Source organism: Natator depressus, chromosome 3 (genome assembly GCF_965152275.1).
Source record: "Natator depressus isolate rNatDep1 chromosome 3, rNatDep2.hap1, whole genome shotgun sequence".
Classification (NCBI taxonomy): domain Eukaryota; kingdom Metazoa; phylum Chordata; order Testudines; family Cheloniidae; genus Natator; species Natator depressus.
The window spans coordinates 34056811-34079010 of record NC_134236.1 but is presented as its reverse complement, the minus strand read 5'-3'; the positions used below and the strand labels follow the sequence as shown (position 1 = coordinate 34079010).

The 22200-nt window shown below is 42.8% G+C and overlaps 1 protein-coding gene across 6 annotated transcripts in view; it reads right to left on the bottom strand.

Annotated features, from left to right (window-relative positions):
* Positions 1-4484: 4484 nt before the first annotated feature.
* The window catches only part of KIDINS220 (kinase D interacting substrate 220), a 171681-nt gene continuing 153965 nt past the window's right edge, over positions 4485-22200 (bottom strand). For all 6 annotated transcript variants that reach the window (XM_074947688.1, XM_074947690.1, XM_074947691.1 and 3 more), the window contains 4 exons: positions 18228-18374; positions 10326-10424; positions 9233-9481; positions 4485-6946 (listed from right to left, as the gene is read on the bottom strand). In XM_074947688.1, the coding sequence (XP_074803789.1) occupies positions 5675-6946; positions 9233-9481; positions 10326-10424; positions 18228-18374 (1767 nt within the window). In that variant the 3' untranslated portion in view covers positions 4485-5674. The remainder of the gene's footprint in view (positions 6947-9232; positions 9482-10325; positions 10425-18227; positions 18375-22200) is intronic.

Below are 22200 nucleotides of genomic sequence, written 5' to 3'. Positions count from 1 at the left end.
AGACTGAATCACGTCCTCGACAAGCTGCAGGCTTAACTGAAAACAGCTTAAGAAGTGCTCCTGTTTCCAGCACTCAGATACCCAGCTCCCAATGGGGTCCAAACCCCAAATAAATCTGTTTTACCCTGTATAAAGCTTATACAGGGTAAACTCATAAATTTTTCACCCTCTATAACAACTGATAGAGAGATATGCACAGCTGTTTATGTCCCCCCCCCACCCCAGTATTAATACTTACTTTGGGTTAATTAAAAAGTAAAAAGTGATTTTATTAAATACAAAAAGTAGGATTTAAGTGGTTCCAAGTAATAACAGACAGAACAAAGTGAATTACCAAACAAAATAAAATAAAACATGCAAGTCTAAACCTAATACAGTAAGAAAACTGAATACAGATAACATCTCATCCTCAGAGAGGTTTCAATAGGCTTTTTTCCACAGACTTCCTAGTCTGGGACCAATCCTTTCCCCAGTACAGTCCTTGTTCCAGCTCAGGTGGTAGCTAGGGGATTTCTCATGACTGCAGCCCACTTTGGTCTGTTCCACCCCTTATATATCTTTTGCACAAGGCGGGAATCCTTTGTCTCTCTCTGGGTTCCCACCCCTCCTTCTAAATGGAAAAGCACCAGTTCAGGTGACATGATCACGTCACTGTAAGACTTCATTACCGACTTGCCAGCACACAGGTATACAGGAAGACTTACAAGTAAACAGAACCATTTACAACCAATTGTCCTGGTTAATGGGAGCCATCAAGATTCGAAGCCACCATTAGTGGCCCACACTTTGCAAAATTACAATAGGACCTCAGAGTTATATTTAATTTTTCTAGTTTCAGATACAAGAATGATACATTTATACAAATAGGATGAACACACTCAGTAGATTATAAGCTTTGTACAGGGAAAAGATTGTGCCTGAAGCTATTCAAAGTCAACCTATTTTTGTAGGCCTCCAAGTGGGCTTTCAGTGACAGAGATTACTCCAAATATCGTCAGCCTGGCCTTGAATCAAATTCTGCAGATGCACAGAGAAGTTTTTTACTGTACAATTTGATCCTTTGTAACAGAAGGAAACCACTAAATGAGAAAAACTTGAAGGCTCTTTGTTTTCTGTACTATAGGACTGTCAATTAATCACAGTTAACTCACGCAATTAACTCAAAAAAATTAATTGCAATTATTTGTAGTTTTAATCGCTCTGTTAAACAAGAGAATACCAACTGAAATTTATTAAATATTTTGGATGTTTTTCTACATTTTCATATATATCTTGTATTCTGTGCTGTAATTGAAATCAAAGTGTATATTTTGATTACAAATATTTGCACTGTAAAAATTATAAACAGAAGAAATGGTATTTTTCAATGCACCTCATACAAGTACTGTAGTGCAATCTCTCTGTCCTGAAAGTGCAACTTACAAATGTAGAGGTTTTTTTGGTTACATAACTGCACTCAAAAACAAAACAATGTAAAACTTCAGAGCCTACGGGTATGTCTACACTATGAAATTACTCTGATTTTACAGAAGTTGATTTTTGGGAAGAGATTGTATAAAGTTGAGTGCATGCGTCCACACTAAGCACATTAATTCGGTGGTGTGCGTCCACAGTACCGTGGCAAGCGTCGACATTCCGAGTGGTGCACTGTGGGTAGCTATCCCACAGTTCCCACAGTCCCCGCTGCCCATTGGAATTCTGGGCTGAGCTCCCAATGCCTGATGCAGCCAAAAATTTGTCACGGGTGGTTATGGGTAAATGTTGTCAGTAAATCCTCCCCCCATGAAAGCAGACAATCATTTTGCACCCTTTTCCCTGGATTGCCCGAGCAGAGGCCATAGCACAGCAAGCATGGAGCCTGTTCAGCTCAACGCAGCAGTTATGACCATTGTAAACATCTCGCACATTATCATGCAGAATCAGAACCTGAAAAAGCAGGCGAGGAGGCGACAGCAGTGCGGTGACAAGAGTGATGAGGACATGGACACAGATTTCTCTTAAACCGCGGTCCCTGTCAATTCAGAGATCATAGTGTTATTGGGGCAGGCTCATGCCGTGGAACACCAATTCTGGGCCCGGGAAACAAGCACAGACTGGTGGGACGGCATAATGTTGCAGGTTTGGGATGATTCCCAGTCGCTCTGAAACTTTCGCATGCGTAAGGGTACTTTCATGGAACTTTGTGACTTGCTTTCCCCTGCCCTGAAGCACAAGAATACCAAGATGAGAGTAGCCCTCACAGTTGAGAAGCGAGTGGCAATAGCCCTGTGGAAGCTTGCAAAGCCAAACAGCTACCAGTCAGTCGGTAATCAATTTGGAGTGGGAAAATCTACCGTGGGGGTTGCTGTGATGCAAGTAGCCAACACAATCACTGAGCTGCTACTATCAAAGGTAGTGACTCCGGGAAATGTGCAGGTCATACTAGATGGCTTTGCTGCAATGGGATTCCCTAACTGTGGCGGGGCTATAGATGGAATGCATATCCCTAACTTGGGATCGGACCACCACGGCATCCAGTACATAAACCTAAAGGGGTACTTTTCGATGGTGCTGCAAGCACTGGTGGATCACAAGGGACATTTCACCAACATCAACGTGGGATGGCCGGGAAAGGTTCATAACGCTCGCGTCTTCAGGAACTCTGGTCTGTTTAAACAGCTGCAGGAAGGGATTTACTTCCCAGACCAGAAACTAACTATTGGGGTTCTTGAAATGCCTATAGTTATCCGTGGGGACCCAGCCTACCCCTTAACGCCCTGGCTCATGAAGCCGTACATAGGCACCCTGGACAGCAGTAAGGAGCTGTTCAACTATAGGCTGAGCAAGTGCAGAATGGTGGTAGAGTGTGCATTTGGATGTTTAAAGGATTGTTGGCACAGTTTACTGACTCGCTCAGACCTCAGCGAAACCAATATTCCCACTGTTATTGCTGCTTGCTGTGTGCTCCACAATCTCTGTGAGAGTAAGGGGGAGACGTTTATGGCGGGGTGGGAGGTTGAGGCAAATCGCCTGGCCGCTGACTACGCGCAGCCAGACACCAGGGCAGTTAGAAGAGCACAGCAGGAAGCGTGGCGCCTCAGAGAAGCTTTGAAAATCTCTTTGCTCACTTGAACAGCTTCAACAATGTAAGATGGGAGATGGCTTAACATTTCTGAATTTTAAGCATTTCTGAATTGATCCAGTTACTAAACTAGTTCAGCTAGTTTTTAGCATAGTGGAAAATTAAGAACTAACGACTGCACATGGCTATCTATTGAAACTCACCTTGCTAGCCACTTAGCTCCTACTGTTTCAATTATCAAACAATTGCCTTTAGTAGTGTTGGCCAATGAAAGCTAGAAAATATTGTGCAAAAGTTGTGGGTTTTTTTTTGTTTGTTTTTTTTTTTTAACATGGCATCTCATATTTCATTCCAAATAGAAAGACCCAGCTTTCCATGAGGACTGGCAGATGAGACTTTCTTCTAGAGAATTAAAAGTTTAAAATTATGTGAAGACCATCTCACATTTGCTCCAATTAGATTATTTGATGAGTTACAGAGATAACAAGGCTTGTGAGATAGACAGTAGCTTCTGTAATACTGCCAAGTTGTCTTCAAGGAGGAGGATGTACCTCTCTTCCTTCTCTCTCAAACAATTTTTGTAACTGTCTTTCCAGAAAAAGCTTTTACATTCAGAGACTCTATGTTGTTGCACAGGGCAATCAGTGATGTACAGTCACAGATATGTAAAATATAGGAAAGGGACCTGAACCAAAAAAAATTTCCAAAAGGTTAGCAAAGATTATGAAACTGTTTTCTGTAAAGTTGGTTGAAAATGGAGCATTTCTCAAAATCTTTACACTAGACATCACAAAAATAATAGTGTACACAAGAAATTCCAACCATATGGTAATATACAATTCAAATGATAGAGTCTTATGTACAAGTTTAAGAATTCTGCGGTGTTAACATACCAAGTGTTCAGTATTGTTAGTGCTGGGGACATGTGGGGAATGGAAAACTAAAGAAACCGATACAGCCAACCTCCTCTTTCTGTTGACTCTGGCACAGAAATGCATTCTCTCAATATGGATAAAAGAGACCATTACCACATGGTCCAGCTGGATGAATCTGATTGAAGATGCACTGAGACTGGAACACATTACAAAAAACTTCTAGCTAAAGCAAAGTGACTTATGAAAAACATGATTACGACGCTGGAATATTTTCAAGCAGCGGGAGGTTAACCTCCCTCACGCATGTACCAATTACTAAAAAATGATCCAAGTTTGCCTGTTCCATGGATCAAATGTGTTTTTTTTGTACCTTGATGTTTATTATGGGGATTCTATTAATGAAAAATATTACTTTGTAAAGCATTAATCATTATTAAATTATTAGATTGCTTTAACCACAACAATCTCTCAAGTACATTTGATTTTTCTGTCAAATGAGGAAACAATCACTATAATAAACAGAAACTCAGACACAAAAGCAATATGCCAATTTATTTATTATTCCCTCTATACTACTAGAGTACATTTGATTGAACACGTTTCCAAAGTCATGCAAATTTCATGTACAGTACAAAGTATTTGCTACAGTGACATTCAGATACATTATTTAGCTGACTGAAACACAAACGATTAAATACTCTATCTCTAACATAAGAAAGCTGGTACACTACATTATCACTGAACTTCTCATTTTTAAATGTTACTTTTAAAATGGCAAACACTAATTACTTTTTCCTTTCTATAACCAGGTGAAAAAGAATATATTAGTGAAAGGGCATGCAGAACAATACTTCAGAAATTCAGACATTACATACAAACACTGTCTTGATGTAACAGCAGTTACAACTATTTAGTGCAACGATTGTGAAATTACATACCAACAATAAATAGAGCACTCACTAAATCAATGAGAGAACATTACATACTAAATATCTGTTAATTCTAACACTATATTCAGACAACGTCCTCTACACAGCTTATCAGCACAATGCACAAATAAAATTGCCAAAAACAAGAGCAATTATAGAACAAACTAACAGGTGATGAAGATGTACAATTAGCCAATCATGTATCTTAATACTTAACCAACATATTCTATTTCATACGTTGCACACACTTTTGAAGATCAACTAGTTAATGAAAAGTATGAAATTTCAAGTTACCAAGGGCCAGAGGGATTTTAATATTGTGTCTTCTGGCTTCTGTAAATTCAGATGGCAACACATGGTACAACATTTTGCTAAAAGTAAGCTATTTAATTGGAGTTTTTAGAAGGGATAACAAAATGTGAGTTTTGTGCATTGCAGCAGACATTTAATGTCTATGTTTTACTTTTATATGAAATATTCCTGACCTACTTAATCCTAAAACATCTTTTCCCCAAAAATTCTTTGGCAAGGAATTTGATTCCCATGCAGAAAGACAAGTACTGCTTTCATTTGTGGAAAAGAGCATTATATTTACTAGCAGTATAAATTAGGGAAAGGGGTAATGAAATATTTTATAGTGTAGGTTATTTTTTCTTTCCAAAAAAAGGACTGGAAAAAAATCCAGATTTGTTAGTGGAGGCTATTGAAAGAGATAAAAAGTGTCTAGCAAGAGCATGAACTGACAAAACAGGGATTTTAAGAAAATTATGACATACAGACGTGCTCTGTTTTAATTTTGTTTGTTCCTTTCACAGAATACTCTCTCTCTCTTCTCCAAAACCTGCAGCGCCTGAGGCTGTAACACCATGGAGCTCTGAAGAATCTTCCGAAAGCCTGGTATAACTTGAACGCTGGCTTCGCTTGTGAGCCACGCTTTTTAGGTTCTCATTCTGAACTGCAGTTGAATTTGAGCTGGAGCCAGGGCGCAGAATGATTTGAGAGGAATCTCTGATACCTTCAATGTCTTCAAAATTTTGATTAGCTCGATTGGCTGGAGCACTGTTATTATTTAGGGTGACTGTACTAGGTGTTCTGTTTAGATTATAGACTTTCTGGCAAGCAGGCCAGTTCTCTTCAGGACTGCTTGCTATTAAGCTGCTCTCTGAAGGGCTTTTCTTGTCTTCTGAGCAAATTGACATGCGTGCCACAGCTGGATCTTGAAGGCCACTCAGACTGTGTGGAATTCCTCTCTTTCCACTGTGGCTGTCATCTTCAAGCTCAATGAGATTTGCTTTTTCAAGCTGTGAATCATCCGCTCCATCATTGTGGAGGGAGTGGTTTGGAGAACTTTCATTGGACCTCACACCAGAGTCAGAGGAATCCTTTTTGTCTAAAAGGGCGTCTGTCAAGTACTCCTTTGCTTTGATGAAGGTTCTAATAGGCTCAGATCCATGTTCTGGGGATTTTGGTTGCTTGTCCACTTTCCCATCCATTTTCTTGTCCTTTCCTTCCTTGAGAAGTGGAGTGTTATCTGATTCTTCTGTTCCAGACTCATCTTCATCACTTGGCAGTTTCTGATAGCGCAAAGTAACTCCTTTTAGTTTTAAATCTGCTGCCTGGAAAATGCTTGTTCTTTCCGAAGATTTCTTTCCTGGAAGAAACTTGGAACCAGACTGATCAGATTTTTCATCTTCTTCAGTGATAGGATCCAAAGGAGATGCATCATTAGTGGAAACACCTGAAGTACTGTAATCTACAACATCACCCCTCTTCATCAGAAAGGGCTTTCGTCCATCATCTTGTTTCTGTTCACCATCCTTTCCTTTTTCTTGTTCTATACTGGAATGGAGGGAGCCCCCTGATGTGCTCTGCCCCATACAGAAAGCTGCTGTGCTATGTGGGGAAGATCTGCCACTTACAGTGGTAGAACTCGCACCCCCTTCTAGCTGTGACATTTGAGCAATATATTCTCTATATGCATCTCTGTATTCTGCCTGCACCTTATCAGTCAGCTTTGAGATTTCAACACTAGAATCTTGAGAATTGAGACTTGAAAGACTTGGAGTTCTGCGAGTTTGTGACTGGAAAAAAAAAACAAAAAAAACCAAAACCACTTATTATCTTTGTTATTTTAATATAACCAGAAGCAATAGCATATATGCATGAATGAAAAACTTTTGTCTGTAATGCATCATGGCAGTTAAATTCTTAAACAGCCATTTAAAAGATCTGTATAAATGCTTAACAGTCATATTTGTATTCACACTCATTCATCAACTCCACAAAAACAGTCATTTCTGTTCCATTGCAAAAAGAAATTACATACAAATCTGTATTTTATCAAAACATTTAAAGTTTATCCTTTTTGAAAACACTTTATAATTATTAAATTAATTTGGTGTATTGAGTTTAGGCTTTTCTCGCATACGCACACGTATTTACATATGTATATAAGATTTTTTTTTCATTTAAATTTCAAGGACATTTCATTGCCAACAAACATTTGTGAGGGAGAATTTTGAAAATAATTAAAAACATTAGTATTGAATATATACAACTGAAACTTTCATTGTATTTAGCTGGTTTCAGAAAAATCAGTCTCTCAGATTAAGAATATGAACTCTGTTCCTCACCTCTTCTCTCTTCGCTCCTTCTCTTTCACTTATCCTTTCTCTTTTACCTTGCTCTTGGTCCTACATGCATTTTTTTTATTCTTTTGATTCTGTTCCTTTTTTCCTCAAAAACTGTTCATGCTCCCTTTAGCAAGCAATCATGTGCAAGAAGCCATAGGAAGGATCTTACCTGCAGGCTGTAGTTTTGTTACCCCCCTCTATATTACTACTACCAAGGTCTTGTGATTTATTAAATATTACTAACAGCTCTTCACAAGATTCTTTCCTATGTACTAGGCTTTTGTGAAGTTGTCAAACATGATTAATGCTGAATAAAACAATGTCTAAAATAAGTGTCTTCTATATTCAATGAAAGACAAACTGCTAGAGCAATTCAGTGCCCATAATGAAACATTGCCGTCTCAAAGATGGATATGGTCAGTTATGTATGCATACTCCCTACTGAATACAGCTAAATTAATTCACTAAAGAATATTTAATTTGGCTACCCATTTCCAAAAGGTGCCTTTTCCCCTTTAGATGAGCCAGTTTTTGTTTATTTATTAATGCAAACTTGCTATATATCCTCTGAATGGTGGATTCCAATGCTTCCCAAAAATAGACAGTCAAACTGACTAATTTCTTACTTTTCTGAATTAATGTCTCTCTCTCTGTTGTGGTTCTAAAGTTTTGATCTTTTCGTATCAAAGTTGTTTTTTTTTTATGTTTGTCTTTCAAAATCTTTGTTTCCATTATTCCTGGGCTCTTGACATATAATGAAAAACTACAAATAAAAGACAGTGAGCCACACCATATTGGTGTTGAAAAGCACATATTGAGACTGTATTCTACCCAAAGCATTCATAAGAAACATTCATTTATGTCCTAAACCATTTTGTGTACATTTCAGTTATAACTATGATGATTAAAAAGATTGGCCAAGAGTTGTAATTAGTGATGTTGGGTGCCTCAGTTTCTGGGCGCCCAACTTGAAATGCCTGATTTTCAAGAAGTGCTGAGCATTTACCCTCTGAAAATCAGGCCTCAATTTTTGGGTGCCCAGAATTTGAGGCACTGAAAATCACTAGTTACTTTTGAAAATCTTGACCACTGCTTTAAAACATTTATTCATTTATCAACTGTATAACCTCTGTAAAGGCCCCATATATCTAAAACTGCTCATACTTACTGTGATTTTGGAAATTATAAGCCAAAAATTATATGCACAAAACTTGTGGGAGAATGAGAGGAGGATTCCAACCCCAGATTTTAATGCTGGATCACTTGCCAACACAGGACCTAGGCTCTGACGTCCATCAGTACTGTGCATGTTAAAATTATATATAAATATATTTTTCAACCTTTAAGTGGGGCATGCTGGTAGCAAGTTATTAAAATATTTACCATTTGTGAGGACTGAACAGTATGATTAATAGAATTTATCTGATGAAATATCTAGTATTTACCTTGCCTTATGCAAGGTGAACTAAGTACTTTAGTCATACTCTCCCTCTGGAGGGGAATTACCAGGGAGGAGGAACAGCTATTGGGGGTGAGAGAAAATTAGGATGAGGCAGTAGAAATGGTTTATTTGGGGGTTTTCCCTACTCTCTCTCCAAACTATGGTCTTGGGGCAAGACAGGGAGTTGAGAGGGTATCTGGATAGACAGGGTGGACTGGCAGCCTGTCCTGTCATCTAACAAAAAATAATTTCCCACATATTAGGTAAACAAAATAAATCTCTTTAGTAAATACCTGCCAGCTCAAATTATTATGATGTGGAGGAGCTTCATCGAGACCAATTGTGTTCAGTTCTTCAAAGCTGAAGTTGAGAGCATAGGGAACCTGAGCAGAAATTCCTGTAAGCTCAGTGTGAGGCAATTCACTATTACGCACAGGACGACGAGAAAGCTCATTGTGAGGAATCACATTGGTAACATGTTCATTCACTGCACGAGAATCTTCATGAACAACCTGATTTTCTGTATTTCTCATTTCGAGTACCTTAACATGTAAAAAACAGGACAAATGTCATTACACAGCAAAGCAAGATAAAATGGTTTGAGCAAGTAATCTTTCTTAAATTGTATTATATTCCAAACAAAAGGAAACAGGAAAATGTAACTTGCTTTTTTTAAATTGTAAAATTGCATGTGTTTGTGAATGAATCACCAAAAAAAGACTACTTGGGAGAGAGCTCTTTATGGAACTGTCCTCATTGTCTGAAATGAAAATCATTCTTAATATTTAGTTACTGTACACAGCCTTTTTAAAGCATTAACATGCCAAAGACTATCAATTTTAAAGTACGCAATTCCTGTAAAACAAAATACTAATTACAAGTTTAAGAGTGAAAAAACAAATAGCGCATTTAATAGATTTAATAAACGTCAGTCTCACAATAAAACAGTGTCTAGTAACTGTCAATATTTACAAGTCTGTGAATTAGCAGCACAAACATATTCTGTAGTATAGGAGTAGAGAATCAACAGCACTCAAACATCTTTGTGGAGAATTTAACAGTCTGATGCCTGTCCCTAGTTCCCATTAACTATGTTATTTACCCTCAAGCTGAGGGAAGAACAGATCTTTTAGCATACATGTATGGCTTAACAGTATCAGAGATACAGATGCCCCTCACTGTATGGCTTGTGTAAGTCCAATACTACCAATACTTTAATAGTTTGTTTTAAGATGCAGCCAATGTAATGATACATGCCTGCACATTTACCATGAGAACTGACTTATAGCACCAAGGAAAAAGCAAAATAAATGAGGCATTCTAGATCAAATGTAAAACTATAATCAGCTTTCTGTTGATATGGAAAAGCTCAAAATTTTATCTTACCGTGCTTCTGAAAAGGTGCCAGTCACCAAAATTCATGTTCATCTCCTGCTTCAGTTCATCAATGTTACATTGAGCCAAGACACGACCATTTATGTTTGCCTAAATAAAATAAGTAAAACTATGTAAAAAGAACTTGGTACATTAAAAAAAACCCTGTAAATATTTCATAATAAAATTCATTTTACCCAGAAATCATCTTGGACTCTTACAAGGATTTTATATTTCTAATTTATCATTTACTTGAAAAATATTTCTTTTTAGTAATCTTGACTTTGCTTTTCAAACTTGAAGGTTCCTTTAAAAAATAGAGGTTACCTTGGAAGCCTTGCAGTATATGCCATGGACTACCAAATGGCAATTACAAGATCAAATCCCAATTCCTTGGTTGTGACAAACTCTCTCCCCAAATATGAAGAGTCATGTATTACTCTAAAGAACACCTGATTGATCAGGAACAAATTTACTAGAACTCTAGTCACACTTGAATAGCTGTGGAGACATGAGACCAACATACAGAGGTAAGAGGTAACACAAAGGTCAAAAGCATGGCTCAGGAAAGATTCTACCCAAACCCTAACTGTCTCCAACAGTCCAGAACTCCTGATCAGACCAGGATTTTCCTGCTTCAAGAGGCACTGGTGTGTGGATGGATTATACTACACTATGTAGCACCAGCGGCAAAAACCTTGTCCACTTGGCCAAATAAGTCAGTCTGGTTGAGGGCTTCCTACTCCCCAGGAGGACCTGTTGGACTCCTTCCAAACAGGTCTGTTCCTCTGGGTTCAACCATGCAGCATCCATGCTGAGAGGTGGAGGAACTCGAGGTTGGGGTGTAGGAGACAGCTGTGGTCCTGTGAAAGCAGGTGCGGGTGGTTGGGCAGGGGCCAGGGAGGGGCCATGGACAAGCTCATAAGCATGCCGAACCAGTGCTGGCAAGGCCATGCCGGGGTGATCACGACCACCTGTGCTTTGTCTCTCTTGATCTTTGCTAGGACCCTGCTGATGAGTGGAATTGGAGGGAACATGTACATCAGGCTCCCTGATTACGACAGGAGGAAGGCTTCAGAGAGGGAGCCCTTGCTCAGACCTTGCCGAGAGCAAAACTGGTGGCATTTTCTGTTCTGTCTGGTAGCGAACAGGTCCACTTGGGGAGTTCCCCACCTTAGGAAGATCACGCAGGCTACCTCTGGATGGAGCGACCACTCGTGGAGAGAGAAGAAGTCCCTGCTGAGCTGGTCTGCCAGCATATTCTTGACACCGGGAAGGTGACAAGCTTCCAGGTGGATTTTGTAGCTGATGCAGAAGTTCCATAGACAGAGTGCTTCTTGACAGAGAGTCGATGAGCGTGCTCCCCCTTGCCTGTTGAAGTAGAACATTGAGGCTGTGTTGTCCATCAGAACTCGTACCACCTTGCCTGACAGGTGGGGCAGGAAGACTCCACACGTCAGCTGGACTGCTCAGAGCTCTGACGTTTATGTGCAACTTCACCTCCTCTGGGGACTACATCCCCTGTGTCTGGAGGTCACCAAGATGTGCACCCCTGCTGAGGTCTGAGGTGTCTGACACCAACTCGATGGACAGAGGGGGGTTGTTGAACAGAACCCCCTCCAGAACTGTCCTGCAGTCAGTCCACCATCGTAGTGAGGTAAGTATCACCTGGGGAATGATAACGATCTTTTCCAAGGGGTCTCTGGACTGGGAATAGACGATCCCCAGAGATTGTTACAGGGGCCGCATTCGGACAATGTAAGTGCATGCTGCCATGCGACTTTGGAGGCGCAGACAGACCCCGGCTGTAGTCAGAGGGAACGTGGAGACTTCTGCAATGAGGTTTGTCAATGTGTGGAACCTTTCCAGCAGCAGGAACACCCAGGTGCAGGTTGATTTGAGGATTGCTCCGGTGAACTCTATCCTCTGCACCGGCACTAACGTTGACTTTTTGTCATTTGCCAGTAGGCCCCGAGAGCAGCATGTGGCCTGAAGCACCGCGACATAACTTTGGACTTGAGACTGGAACTGCCCTTGATGACCAGTAGTTGAGGTACGGGTAGATCTGAATACTCCAGCGCCTGAGGTAAGCTGCACTTGGCTCCACTGACATGCACTCAGTAAACACTCTTGGGTGCTGTTGCCAAATGGAAGGATTGCAAACTCCAAACTGGTAGTGGTGGGGCCCCACCGTAAACCGGAGGAAGCGTCTGTGTCCTTGAAAGAGCGCTGTGTGGAAGTATGCGTCCTTCTAGTCGAGGGTGGCATACCAGTCTCCTGGATCCAGGGAGGGAATAATAGAAGCCAGGGAAACCATGCAGAATTTTAACTTCTTTAGGTACTTGTTGAGGTCTCGCAGGCCCAGGATGGGCCGTAGGCCTTTGGGATTAAGAAATACTGGGAATAGAACCTCTTGTTCCTGTAGTCACCTCGGTGTCAGCCTCACCTCAGTCCCTGGAAAAATCATGGAGCAGGTCCTCAAGGAATCAATTCTGAAGCACTTAGAGGAGAGGAAAGTGATCAGGAACAGTCAGCATGGATTCACCAAGGGCAAGTCATGCCTGACTAATCTAATTGCCTTTTATGACGAGATAACTGGCTCTGTGGATGAGGGGAAAGCAGTGGACATGTTATTCCTTGACTTTAGCAAAGCTTTTGATATGGTCTCCCACAGTATTTTTGACAGCAAGTTAAAGTAGTATGGGCTGGATGGACTGTAAGGTGAATAGAAAGCTGGCTAGATCGTCCGGCTCAAAGGGTAGTGATCAATGGCTCCATGTCTAGTTGGTAGCCGGTATCAAGCGGAGTGCCACAAGGGTCGGTCCTGGGGCTGGTTTTGTTCAATATCTTCATTAATGATCTGGAGGATGGCGTGGATTGCACCCTCAGCAAGTTTGCAGATGACACTAAACTGGGAGGAGTGGTAGATATGCTGGAGGGTAGGGATAGGATACAAAGGGACCTAGACAAATTGGAGGATTGGGCCAAAAGAAATCTGATGAGGTTCAATAAGGACAAGTGCAGAGTCCTGCACTTAGGACAGAAGAATCCCATGCACTGCTACAGACTAGGGACCGAATGGCTAGGCAGCAGTTCTGCAGAAAAGGACCTAGGGGTTACAGGGGAAGAGAAGCTGGATACGAGTCAACGGTGTTCCCTTGTTGCCAAGAAGGCTAACAGCACTTTGGGCTGTGTGAATAGGGGCATTGCCAGCAGATCGAGGGACGTGATGGTTCCCCTCTATTCGACATTGGTGAGGCCTCATCTGGAGTACTGTGTCCAGTTTTGGGCCCCACACTACAAGAAGGATGTGGAAAAACTGGAAAGCATCCAGCGGAGGGCAACAAAAATGATTAAGGGACTGGAACACATGACTTATGAGGAGAGGCTGAGGGAACTGGGATTGTTTAGTCTGCAGAAGAGAAGAATGAGGGGGGATTTGATAGCTGCTTTCAACTACGTGAAAAAGGGTTCCAAAGAGGATGGATCTAGACTGTTCTCAGTGGTAGCAGATGACAGAACAAGGAGTAATGGTCTCAGGTTGCAGTGGGGGAGGTTTAGGTTGGATATTAGGAAAAACTTTTTCATGAGGAGAGTGGTGAAGCCCTGGAATGGGTTACCTAGGGAAGTGGTGGAATCTCCTTCCTTAGAGGTTTTTAAGGTCAGGCTTGACAAAGCCATGGCTGGGATGATTTAGTTGGAGATTAGTCCTGCTTTGAGCAGGGAGTTGGACTAGATGACCTCCTGAGGTCCCTTCCAACCCTGATATTCTATGATTCTATGATACTCAAGAGGAACTTCTTCCACTGCAACTGGCTGTAGTAACCCCTCTACCTCCTGCACAAGGAGACTCTTGTGCGGGGGTCCCTGAAGAGGGACAGGGAAGGCGGGGGGGGGGGGGGAGAGTAACTGGAAGGTATAACCCTGTTTCACTGTACTGAGGACCCATTGGTCCGAGGTTACAGCTGTCCAGGCAGGGAGGAAGAGGGAGAGGAGGTTGGAGAATACAGGGAAGGATGGATCCGGGGAATAGTTTGGTAAGTCACCTCGGGTTCACCCTCAAAATGACCATTTGGCCCCCTACTTATTACAGGTCAAGCCCAACTGGGCAGAAGGTGGAGGCAGGTGGCTTGGGTAGCGCTTGTAGCCCTTGGCTTGTTTATAGGGCTTGTCCTGCTGAGGCTGACTCCCCTGGCCCTGTGACTGCTGCGGTTTGAACCGCTTACATGCTGGGGTAGGGACGTAAAGACCCAGGAGTTTTAGGGTGGTGCAGGAGTCCTTGAGGCCATGCAATTTGCTATTTGCTCCGCCAATAGGGCCCTGCTGTCGAAGGGCAGGTCCTGCATTGACTGTTGAGCCTTGGTGGACAACCCAGAGAGGAGCAGCCAAGAGGCTGGCCGCATCGAGATAGCAGAAGACAGGGTGCGGGCAGCAGCGTCCGCAGCGTCTCACGCCGCCTGAAGGACCGCCCTGGCCACGGTCGTGCCCTCATCAAGGATCGCTCAGAACTCCTTCTTGGAAGCCTCAGGGAGCGACCTGACGAACTTGGCCATGGTTTGCCACATATTGAAGTCAAATCGGTGAAGGAGGGCTTGGTGGTTGGCCACTCTCAGTTGAAGGCTGGAAGACGAATAAATCCAGCCTCCTTGAGTCTTTATTTTTGAAGGTGGGCCCGGGTTGTCCCTGCCTCTCCTTGTGGTTAACCGCCTCGACCACAAGGGTATTGAGGGCTGGGTGGGAGTACAGGTACTCATGCCTTTTGGTTGGCATGAAGTACTTACGTTTCGCCCTTTTAGAGATAGGGGCCAGGGAAGAGGGAGTCTCCCACAGGGCATTATTGATCTTAGAAATCCCTCTATGAAAGAGTAGAGCCACCCTAGCAGGAGCTGAGGAACAGAGGACATCAGAGAGACTGAGGGCTCTTCCAATTCCCCTGCAAGAAGCCCGAGGTTAGAAGCGACCCTCTTCAAAAGTTCCTGGTGCGCCTTGGCATCATCCTGAGGAACTGGGTGAGTGGGCCCCGTGATGTCCTTGTCATTGCCAGACGAGGCTGAGGCCTGTGCAATGGGAACCTCCACATCCAGTCGTGGTCCAGCAACTTGCTTCCCTGGGTCCTCCTGGACCTGCAGGGTCTTACCCCCTGAAGTCTCCTGAGGCGGACGGGATACCGAGGCCACTGGCCTGTCCGAGGCTCCCAACACCCATCGGGCAGTCTGGGAAGGCTGGGTGAACCCCCAAGGGATCCACGGTATCCGTGGGACCAGCCACTGCACTTGGGGCCATGGGACAGGTTTCGGTACTGATAATGTCGTTGGCACTGTCGGTACCAGGGCTTGTCCCGCAATCAGGGAACCTCACTCCGAGCCACCAGCGAAGTGGTTGGTCCTGGGCAACCAGGATCAGGCTGAGCGGTGACTCTTGTCCTGAGTAGGATGACCTTCCTTTTGGAGACGGGCAATGACAGCCCGGTGATCGGCGGTATCTGGTGCCCGATTGGTCCCAGGATCAGTCCTGGGCCCTTGAAGATGGTCGGGGCTGGTCCTGAAGTTCTTGCCAGGCGGAGCATGCCTCAGAGGGTCTGCGCCAATCTACCGGCAAGGTACACCTCAAGTTCCTCGATCGCTGCCACTGGTGAGGGGACCGAAGAGGGCTCCACTGAGCCTGCCTCTCCCATTCTGAGGCATGATGGCTGTGGGCAGGTGAAAGCTGGTGGGACATCCCTCTCGATGGGGAATGGTACTGCTGCCTGACATGGGTCTTGGCTCGCCCTGTGCCCTCTCTTTTCCCTTGCAGGAGTTAGGAGATCTTCCCCTCACAGTCTTTTTTGGCTTCTTGAGCAGAGCGATGGAGGGAGACCAGTGCCGGCTCGTGAACGGCACCAGGGGAACACTGTGCATGGAGACCACAGTGCTCGGTGCAGAGTCAGACCGCTGCTCCGGTGCCGAAGTGAGTGACGACTCCCTTAGGAACGCTTAGACGGATATTGCGCTCCTTCTTCGTCCTAGATTTGAAGGACTTGCAGATATGGCATTTGTCACTTGTGTGTCCTTCGCCTAAGCACCTTAAGCAGCTGGTATGGGGACCACTGATGGGCATATGGCGTTTGCAACCATCACAGGGCTCAAAGCCTGGGGACCAGGGCATGCCCTGACCAGGTCCCGTTTGGGACTAACAGAGAGTTTGAGAACTACTATTAAGGGTAACTAAGAAAACTACTATGTATAACTATTTTACAGGATTTCAAATTTTGCAAGAACAGAGAAGGAATCAATGCTAGCCAAAGCATCAGATGTTCCAGCACTGTCACTGGCGGCAAGAGGGAACTGAGGGTGGGGGGAGCCGGTGGCGCCCCTTATACTGCGCCATGTGGGCGCCACTCCAGAGGGCACCAGAGCCGGTCCCCTACAGATACTGCTGAGGGGAAAACTTACGGCACCGGTGCATGTGGTGAGCACACACACCTAATATGGAATGGACATGGGCAAGCACTCGAAGAAGAATCAGAACTTACAGAAAGCTCAGCAACACCACCCTAATACAGAAATGGCTACTGACCCAGCCTCAACACTGCTCTTCACTTTCCTGGCATCACTGGGGAGCAATGGATTGTGAAAAGGCAGGGGGGACACAAGGGAGTCATTTTAGCATATGAGAGGGAAGACAGAATAAATGAGAGAGAGTGAATAAGTGTGGCAGAGAAAGTGAGGGAGATATGGAAGGGTGAGAGGTAAAGAGGGAGGAGGAAAGGGTGAATGGACTGAATGGAGGAGAGACAGAGGATGAAGTGAGGAAAAACAAAGGTACATAAAATATAAAAACAGAAAACAGGAGAGGGGGAGTATATAAAAATAAAATGAGAAGACTAAAAGATAGGGGAGTCTTGGAGCATGGGAGATTTCTATAAACTAGTTGCAGGGCCTGCAGTTACAGGAGTAGAAAATACAGTCACAGGGCTGGGACTTGGAGAAAACAATGAAGGGTAAATAGATGCCCATACTTTATTGTAATATGTTCCAACTCTTGGGTTGAAAAGCTATGGGAGGGCGGAAAGGGGATCTTTTCTCCCCTTTTGACTCCCTACAGATACTATATCTGCCAAAATCCTCCTTTACACACTTTCCTGACAAAATACTTATCTGTAATAGCCCTCTGGGACAGGGATCCTATTTTTACTCTTTGAAAAAAATGTAGTTACTCTACCAAGGGGCAAAGCATACCTTTTGAGATTAGGCTTTTGTAATACATTGCTTGATTCATGTAGAGATGGTAGTTTTAGAAGTAGTTTTCCTGTGTTAACTCTCACACAGAGCACCCAGTTTGACAGTACTAGGCCTTTCAGTAGGCTATGTAGAATTTTACTATTCTGCACACATCCAGAACATTCCATATATAACATTTATATATCAGCCACGATAAGGGAATAAACTGGGGAAGAACTATCTCCTAATTGAACAGAAAACATAACAGGACTTTGGAAAGGAGAGAGGAAGAGTCTTCAGACACATTTTTTTCCTCGATCTAAAATAAGGTAAAGACTATACAATCTCATCTGAGCGTAAAAAAATAAATTAAATGCAGGCTTTAAGAAAATTACCATGGTAAATTGAACAGGGTAAATTAATTACAATAATGCACAATATTCTTTTTGCAAGAAAAAACACATTTTGACATTTCACTTTAGTGACTAGGGCCCTTACCTCAGTTTTAAATACAAGATAACGAAGCACTCAGGACATTTTCCTTGCATTAAAGAAGCTGCATTACTTTGAACATACATAGATAAAAAGTATTATTTTGATATTCAAAATGATTCAGTAGATTTTTCATGCAATACGTCAGTTAAATAATTTCTTCTATGCATGCATTCCTGTGTTTCAATGTTATGTAAATGATTGAAGTATAATAATGGATCACCTTTCTTATAGTTTCAGAGTATTGAGGTAACATACTCTGATCCAGCCCTTCTATCTGCTTCAGCTTCTCACATACGGCTTCCACATTCATTGAGCTCAAAGGCACATGTGATCCTCCAGTGGCTGATCCTGTGACTGTTCCTGTTCCCTATGCAAGCGGAAAAATGTGCACAAACAATATATTCAAATGCTAAGCATGTCTGATGCAAATCAAATGGTCTTCAATTACATGCATTTTTGGATATGGAGCTAAAAAGTAAGAATACCATGATTAGTGCCAAATTATCTAAATATAATACTGGAAAATGCTAACATATGGTGGTAGTAATAATAATAATGAGAGGGAAATGGCTGAGACACTGTCCATCCTAGAAAAGTGTTCTAGTTTAACCAAACTAATTAAAAAAATCAATATAAGATATAACAAATTATCAATATAAGCAAGGGTTAAACTACAGCGTCACCATTAGGGGTTTGCATAGATTTAACTAGGTCAAATTTTAAAAGCAAGACTAGGCCTTATTAAAAAATCTGGATTCCACTGTTTTACCTAAACTCTTCATGCTAACTTCAGACTCAGATGACATAGGGTAACTAGCTCAGCTTCTGGAAATAACACCAAAGAGGGTGTGGGGAAGGAAAATGAATGCATCTGCAGGTGGCCAGTACAACAAGGCTCTAAATTCTCAGAAAAGCATAAATTCTTCCTAGTTATGGGGTTTCTGTGCCACGATACAGAGGCGGCTAAAGCAAGGTGAAGGGGAAGAAATGTAAGTCTACGTTTATGCAATTTCACTATCCTGTTAAAATATACCCAGATAAACTGTCCATCTAGATTCTTATGCCACATCCATCAGCAATATATTTGAGCATCTATATTAGTGATATGTTTCAAGCTGTAAATTGGGTCCAATTATTAATTGATATAGGGCAATCTGTAGAATACTGCTTTCTTTGAAAGTTTTACAGAGCGTCCATGACAAACACTCAATAATGATATCTACATTGGAAAAGAACATTTTACAAAGTAAACACCTGTTATTTATGCTAGAGGATCAGACAGCTGCTTTTGAAGGTCAAGCTCATTGCATGTACCAGAGGCTCCTACCATCCTTCATTCCTCCCCCACCAATCACAAGCTCCCTGTTTGCCATAGAATATCAAGGTTGGAAGGGACCTCAGGAGGTGATCTAGCCCAACCCCCTGCTCAAAGCAGGACCAATCCCCAACTAAATCATCCCAGCCAGGTCTTTGTCAAGCCTGACCTTAAAAACCTCTAAGGAAGGAGATTCCACCACTTCCCTAGGTAACCCATTCCAGGGCTTCACCACCCTCCTAGTGAAAAAGTTTTTCCTAATATCCAACCTAAACCTCCCCCACTGCAACCTGAGACCATTACTCCTTGTTCTATCATCTGCTACCACTGAGAACAGCCTAGATCCATCCTCTTTGGAACCCTTTTTCACGTAGTTGAAAGCAGCTATCAAATCCCCCCTCATTCTTCTCTTCTGCAGACTAAATAATCCCAGTTCCCTCAGCCTCTCCTCTTAAGTCATATGCTCCAGACCTCTAATCATTTTTGTTGCCCTCTGCTGGATGCTTTCCAGTTTTTCCACATCCTTCTTGTAGTGTGGGGCCCAAAACTGGACACAGTACTCCAGATGAGGTCTCACCAATGCCGAATGGAGGGGAATGATCACGTCCCTTGATCTGCTGGCAATGCCCCTCTCACACAGCCCAAAATGCTGCTAGCCTTCTTGGCAACAAAGGCACACTGTTGACTCATATCCAGCTTCTCTTCCACTGTAACCCCTAGGTCCTTTTCTGCAGAACTACTGCCTAGCCATTCGGTCCCTAGTCTGTAGCGGTGCATGGGATTCTTCCATCCTAAGTGCAGGACTCTGCACTTGTCCTTGTTGAACCTCATCAGATTTCTTTTGGCCCAATCCTCTAATTTATCTAGGTCCCGCTGTATCCTATCCCTACCCTCCAGTGAATCTACCACTCTTCCCAGTTTAGTGTCATCTGCAAACTTGCTGAGGGTTCAATCCACGCCATCCTCCAGATCATTAATGAAGATATTGAACAAAACCAGCCCCAGGACAGACTGTTGGGGCATTCTGCTTGATACTGGCTGCCAACTAGACATGGAGCCATTGATCACTACCCGTTGAGCCCAGTGATCTAGCCAGCTTTCTATCCACCTTATAGTCCATTCATCCAGCCTATACTTCCAGCCATCCTCCAATCCTTCTCTATTTTAGAGACTCCCTCCAACCTCCCTCCTCACCTACCTGTATGCCAGGGGTTCACATTCTCCCCTCGTGTCATGAACTGTGCGCTCCCTCATTTCTCCCTTCCCTCTTCTTCCACCATTCACCCCTCCAGCACATGGCTGGGGCTCTGTGTGTCCCCCATACCACTGAGCCTCATTCTCCCCAGAATACCAGGGGTCCTGTGTACCTCTCAATTCCCCTCTGCAAGGGTCTGAGTGGCCCACCATCCCCCTCCCACCATCACCCAGTCCACCCATGATAGGGGCTCTTCCCTTTTCCCTCAACTATTCTTATTTCTTTTCTGTCTATCTGGGAGATAAGTAATTCAGTATGTCAAAATTTTAAACTGTACTGTGACATGGGCAGAGAGGAGATGAGGGGTATTGTTATGCTGGTAAGTGTTAATGGCTGCTTTGATTTATAGACAATTACAAAGATGACTGATGCTGCCAGATCTGCTAATCAGATGCAAGGGTCTCTGTCTCCCTCCCCCCATTTCCCTCTTCTGATTTCACAAAAAGCAAAAGGGTTCTGCCCACTGACACCTATAACATTCCCTGAAATTTTGGAACTCATTGGAAGTGGTATTCAAAAGTTATCACATTACATACAGACAAACAGAAAAATTCCACCAAGACCTCTTTTGCCAGTATAGTTCTGTATATCAACTATATATTAATTTCCCATTCAGAGCTAACAGATTACTACATCTGTGTTATCTTTTAAAACCACTAACTCATTTGTGTATATAAGTTTGCTTGCTTTAACCTTGTGATAACTCTCTCATTTCTTTTCTTAGTCAATAAATCTTTAGTTAGTTTATTACAGGATTGGCTACAAGCATTGTCTTTGGAGAGAGATCTAATGTACAAGTTGATCTGAGGTAAGTGACTGCTCTCTTGGGACTGGGAGCAACCTGAATATTTTGTGATCTTTGGTGTATAGCAACCAACTATCACTAAATCCAGCTTGACTGGGTGGGAGATAGACTGGAATATAAAGCAGATTGCCTCTGACTCTGTTTTAAGACTGTTATAATGCTTTCGAGTTCATATTCCTTACTGGGTTGGTGAAATCTAATTATAGAAATACAACCCAGTCTGGAGTCTCTGCCCTGCTTCTTGACAGTCTGCCCTGAGATTGGCACTAATGCTCATGAACCACTCCAGACAGTGTGACACAATGGTTTACTGAAGAACACTAGAGACAAAGAGCACACACTGAAGAAAAAAAGTATAGTTCTCTATAACTTTCTCCCTTAAAACAGAATGATAAAAATCTAGGGCTGGAAGGCACCTCCGGAGGTCATCAAGTTCAGCACCCCGTGCTGAGGCAGGACCAAGTAAACCTAAACCATCCCTGAGAGGCATTTGTCTAAGCTGTTCTTAAAAATCTCCAATGATGGGGATTCCATAATAGCTATTCTCCTAATAGCTAACCTAAATCTCCCTCGCTGCAGATTCAGACGATTATTTCTTGCCCTACCTTTGGTGGACATGGAGAACAACTGATCACAGTCCTCCTTTTAAACAGCCCTTAACATATCTGAAGTCTGTTATCAAATACCCCTTCCATCTTATTTTCTCAAGACTAAACATGGCCAGTTTTCTTAACCTTTCCTCATAGGTCAGGTTTTCTAAACCTTTTATCTTTCTTGTTGCTCTTTTCTGGACTCGCCAATTTGTCCACATCTTAAAG